Source organism: Ipomoea nil, unplaced genomic scaffold (assembly GCF_001879475.1).
Source record: "Ipomoea nil cultivar Tokyo-kokei standard unplaced genomic scaffold, Asagao_1.1 scaffold0298, whole genome shotgun sequence".
NCBI classification, from domain to species: Eukaryota; Viridiplantae; Streptophyta; class Magnoliopsida; order Solanales; family Convolvulaceae; genus Ipomoea; species Ipomoea nil.
In genome coordinates, this window is record NW_017616726.1 from 961,144 (window position 1) to 967,143 (window position 6,000).

Here is a 6,000-nt window from a genome sequence, read left to right on the forward strand (position 1 = left end):
CATGTCATTTTCCCGCCTAAATGAAATGGCATCATTCCATGGTACAACCTTAATTGCTAGATTAATTGTAGATTAATTGTGGATGGTTGAATTATCAATCACAATGAGTTTTAAATGTCTTAAGAAAAAATAAAGAATCATTTATTTATTGTATATAGTTTAATTTATTAATTTTAAATTATGTTTATATATATATATATATATATATATATATATATATATATATATAATACTAAATTGGTTGTTATATTAAAACATCACAACATACTATTAGTATATATTATAAAGCATTGTGTTATTAGATATCACATGATATTTTAAAATTTTACATTTAAATAAAATTTAGTATTATATATATATATATATATATATATATATATATATATATATATATATATATATATATATATATATAAAGAGTAACATTTCATAATTAATTTTAATGATTGATGTTGAATTTTATCAACAATAAAAATACTTAATTTTATATCGTGCATCGCACGGGACAAATACTAGTATATATATATATAGGAAAAACAATACTTTTTGTCCCTAAATTTATTTTGCTTTTGTAAATTTGGTCCATATCAATTGATTTGAATAAACTTAGTCCTTCAATTGTTTATTATGTCACATTTAGTCCTTGAAGTTATATAATTGTAAATTTTATTAATAAGCCTTATATTTTTCAATTATTCTCCACCGTTAAAATTTTATTCTCTCCCTTAACGTCATCTTCAATGCATACATTCATCATTAATAAATTTTCTATTTTCTTCATAAATAAATTTCTCTCGGACAATCAACGATATAGAGATACGAGAACTAATGTTAGTGACAAATAAGTAACCACAAATGTAAACAATACTGCACCTCAAAATCAAAGAAAGTATCATCTTCTTTGTGATAAATATGCGTGTAGGGAACTGCATCTTTGAATTCTCTCACAACTGTGTTAGAATAGAACTTCAAACATATACTTGTGACTCGTTGTTTTGTATCTATACAAATTAGTAATTACCAAAAAATTCTTTATACAAAAAACTCGGTCTTCTTTAAATCTCTTCGAATACTTCTGAACATAATCTTTAGGAATATGTGCATGAAGAAAAGTTCCTTGAAATTGAAGTGTTACGAAAAAAATATAGTAAAAAATAATATGCATAAACAAATCCTTTTGAATTAAAAAATATTCAAACGATAGTACAAATACAATACCTATTCATTATGGAATACACAATCTATAGACTTCACTGTTTCAGCACCTCTTCTCTATGGAATCTCACAAGTGCGCACCACTCTAACCTTTATTGTATTCCTTATGTATGTTCTTAGGAGAAATTTCGCATCCAACAATGTCGACTGAAGTTGAAGTCATGCACTAGGGTGTGTTGCATTTCTCAGCACCACTCAGTTTATAAAACACACCACACCCTGGTGCATTTCTAAGCACGTGATGGTGCATTTGTGCATACATAGTGGTGCAAAATCGTACGATCGCAAGGAAAGCAGTATTAAAGACAAGGTCATGGGTTCGAATTGGTGGCAAGGCGGTAGCTGAGTTTAGTCATGTATGGGATGTGGGTGCAGGTCGGGCCAAGTCTAGTCCCGGGAGGAGGATTAGTGGGCTCGGAGGTTATGGATCGAGTCACGCATGTTGTTGGGCTTTGTGATCAAAGGTTGAGGCAAGTGCTAGGAGGTGGATTCTTGGGTGTTGGCTGAGTTCAGCCCTTGCTCGATTAGAGACGTAACACTATGGCTTACCGTGGAGGGATATGGTTAAATGATTAATGTTCACCTACTTATCATCAATTGATTTTAAGTACGATATGACAACCGAATAGTCAAAGAACTATATAGTTAAACGTGTTTGACTTATAACAGTCACATGATGGGTGGTCTGCTAGGAAATAAGCATCGGTGTTCATCAATAGTTAAATATTTTAGTAAAATAAAAAAATAAGATCAATTTTATAATTACTAAAAACTTTCAAATATATAATATTTATAAAATTGACCTACCACCCGTTTTTCCTTATTTTTTTTAGCAACCTCAACTGTGTATTAATCATATTAATTGTCACTTTTTGCTTTTTTTTTTTAGCAACCTCAACTGTGTATTAATCATATTAATTGTCACTTTTTGCCTATGAGCCTAGTACCTTTTCACCATCCATGTAATACAAAAAGGATTAATTTCATATTTGGTTCTATATTTTCGTAATTTTGTTACATCTAGTCCTTAACCTTAAAAATAGAGAGTTATAGCCTAACATTATTTAGTCTTAGACACTTTATTTTTGAATATATGAGAGAAAGATTAATTTCACGTTTGGTTTGTCTTTTCGGTAATCTTGTCACTTCTAGTCCTCAACCTATTTTTGACGATTTGTCACTTTTAGTCCTAAATCTAAAAATAGACCGTTGTATTATGACATTATTTAATCTTGAACACACTATTTTTGAATATATGTGAGAAGGCAAATGTGAAATTCCTCACTCAAATCAGAGAAATGTCAAAGTTTTGCACAGAGGATCATAATTGTTTAAAATTGAATAACGTGAAACTACAAGTGTTCATTTTTATAGTCAAGAACGAAAAAGTGACAAAATTACAATTTTTTAGTCAAGAACTAAAAGTGACAAAACTACATTTTTATAGTCAACAACTCAAAGTAACAAAACCACCCAATAAGTGGGACCGAGTCCTATTCAAAAATGTAATATCCAATCCAATCCAATCCGAGGAGAAGCAGCCATTTTATGGAAAAACGTTGTATTCATCAAATTCCCTTTGTTCTAAGAACAGAATGATCCGAAACATAGAGAAGACAATTTCAAGAAATGAACAAATATTACACCCAGATTTCAAGACATCAGACACACATTAAAGCATTTTCCTTTCATCCATCAAGAATATCCAACAAGAAATTGAGACACACAATGTCTAGATTCTACACACAGATGACACAACAGATATCCAAATTGCATACCAATTCCCAGATGCAACTTTTCCAAATTGTATACAAACCATCAAATCTAGGGAACTAAGCAAGAACAAACAAGGATTATATCATTGTACCAAGATGCCTGCTAAATTTGGAAGCTCATCATCTCGTCTCTGCAAACCAAAATGAATGATCTTCTTAGCTAACATTTCTTCAGATGCTAACTTATTAAAATCTCCATATCTATTACAGTAGAGGTCAACTAATCATCAAATCTGCAACACTGGTTGCAACTTGCAAGCAACAAAAGAACAGCATACCTCGAACAAACCTATCTCGGAAGCTGGTGCACAGATAACAGTACAGTACTCGATTTCAGATCATCAGCATGTAGCTGGAAGCACAAACATTAGAAGAGCAGTAAACCAATACAAAAGATCACTGATCTTCCAATATCTAGTGCTTCAACAAGGCTCATTGGTCCATTTAGTATATTTGCAGAGGACTTTCAAGACAATAGACTAAAGAGTTAGCTTTCTTATGCATAGAAGCATCACTGTGTTTCTGTCATGAAACTGGAAGTTTCTCATTTTGGGTGATTATATAATCACCCAAAATGAGATTTTGTCCAGAATGAAGCAATTCATTACAGGAAAACAGAAGCTAGTAGGTATACTAACCAATTCTTTTTATAGTACAGACTACACATTGATATACACAGCATATAGCAGGAAAATGCTAAATTCAACAAATTGCAAGAAGAAAGTACTCTTACCATTCAACAAGATGGAACTTTTGTTCATCACACATTAAAATAATTCTTTCTTGGAATTGTCATAATAAAGCACTGTAATGTGTTAACTATCCAAGAAGAGAACATACTGCACCAAATGTTGAAGAAAAAGATAACATCTTTGTATGCATGCAAGGAAACCTGGAAGGAGTAAGGCAAAAGAAGGAATTGAAACTTTAAAGAGTTTTGAAACTGTAATGTTAATTTTGATTCTGATAGAAAAATTTGAGGCAAATTCCTCAAGTAATCAGAAATGTGAGTTGACACAAAGGCTCCTAATAAAGAAAGAAAGACAATTTGAATCCTTGACTAATGACTACTACTTATTGGCAACAGTGATCCCCAGCTTCCCAGCCACAATCAAAGTGGTGGCCATATCAAGAAACATCCCATGCTCAACCACACCTGCAAGCCTCAAAATTGCATCACTTGCAGCCTTAAGGTCACCCATATCTTTCTTGAAATACAAATCAATAATGTAATTCCCATTGTCAGTAACAAAGGGGTGAGTGGTATCCCTGGGGCCTGTCCTGAGCTTCCCCACACACCCGGCTTCCATAAACAACATCTCAAGCCTCTTCAAGGTGAATTCCCAGCAGAATGGGACTATTTCAACAGGCATGGCCAGGCCACTCCCTCCCAAATGCCCCACCAGCTTTGACTCGTCCACAATCACGATAAACTTCTTGGACGCGGCCTCCACCATCTTCTCCCGGAGCAAAGACCCGCCACGGCCCTTAACCAGGTTCATGTACGGGTCCACTTCATCCGCCCCGTCAATCGCCAGATCCACAATCGGGTGGGCATTCAAATCCGACAAGGGAATCCCCAAGGAAACGGCTTGCTCGTGGGTCATCTTGGAAGTTGGTATCCCCACAATATTCTTCAGCTTCCCTTGCCGCAGCAGCTCCCCAATGCGGTCCACCGCGTGCTTGGCGGTGGAGCCGGTGCCCAGACCCACCACCATGCCGGACTCCACATACTCCACGGCCTTGTAAGCGGCAAGTTTCTTCAGCTCATCTTGAGTGAGAATAACAGGAGAGCAAGAAGAAGAAGACGGGAGAGGCTCCTTGTTCTCCAGCTTTTCCGAACCCAAAACCTGCCGGTACGCGATTGCCATTTCTAAATAAAAAATTAAAAAAAGAATAGCTTTAAACGAAAGAAAAGAATGGGGTTTTCAGGATAAAGTTTGTTTTATTGCAAGGGGCTAGGGCTAGAAAGGAAAGATTATAGTATTATAGGGTATGGAGATGAAAAGCGAGATGAACCCAGATATGAAGAAAGGGGTATAAATAGGAAATGAAATGGGGAAATTGAAGAACAATAAGAAACACAAGGGAGGGAAAGTGAGCAAGGATATTTGGGGTTATGCGTATCTTCGATTTTTGTGGTTGAGACTTGAGATAAGGCGAGCAGAGGGAGGGTGGGTCAGAAAGAAAAAAGAAAAAGAAATAATATTGTTCAAGACAATTGTGTATTTCAAGGTTTGATTTTGTTTGGCATTATGTAGTGGAGGATTGGGGCGGCGGTGATGGATGAAAGAGGGAGGAGGAGAAGGCGGAGGCGTGTTTTATTAGGGCTGGAGCCTGGAAGTGGAAGCCGAAGGAAAACAGAACGCAAAATGTATGGATATCAGTGCTTGCTTTAGCATGCAAAGGAAAGCTGCCCAGGGCTTTGGTAGTATTTTAGCCTCATTTTCCCCATCAAACCAAAGGCTATCACTTTTTGCCTAGGTTTCACTTTATAGGTAAATAATTTGTGATTCCTATAGCATACACCAAGGTTTATCTGGTCAACTCTAGTCTAAAAATTATGTATTTAGTTAATAAATTATATGTTTATAAATAAATTGATGGCACGTTAATGATTTATTTAAATAACGCGTGTATGATATTTTAGAAAGAACAAAAAGGGATTTTGAGAGAATAAGTATTGTATTGTTGAATATTGATTTTTCATTTTTCATATGTACAAGTGTCTATTTATACACATTTATGAATAGAAATTCTAGACGGTCTAATATTAAGAGTCCTTGTTACATGAGGAATAATAAGTTCAATCCTTATTAAACTCTTAAGTTGCTCCATACTCGGTATTCTTTTTGGGCCTTCTTGATCTAGTTACTTTTTTTGGTTGGTCCATTTAGTCGGCCTAGTATACCATCCATCATCCAGTCCCCCACTTTCTTGAGATTTCGCGAAGTCAATGTCTTATGAAAGTAGATTAGTCCGTAGATTCATTAAAGACAGAAAAATATAT

At 34.8% G+C, this 6,000-nt stretch overlaps 1 protein-coding gene across 1 annotated transcript; it reads right to left on the minus strand.

Annotated features, from left to right (window-relative positions):
- Positions 1–3,899: 3,899 nt before the first annotated feature.
- LOC109157052 (probable ribose-5-phosphate isomerase 2) lies at positions 3,900–5,408 on the minus strand. The gene has a single exon (XM_019304935.1). It carries the CDS (start codon positions 4,859–4,861, stop codon positions 4,061–4,063), a length of 801 nt encoding a protein of 266 aa, XP_019160480.1. The 5' UTR covers positions 4,862–5,408; the 3' UTR covers positions 3,900–4,060.
- Positions 5,409–6,000: the final 592 nt, after the last annotated feature.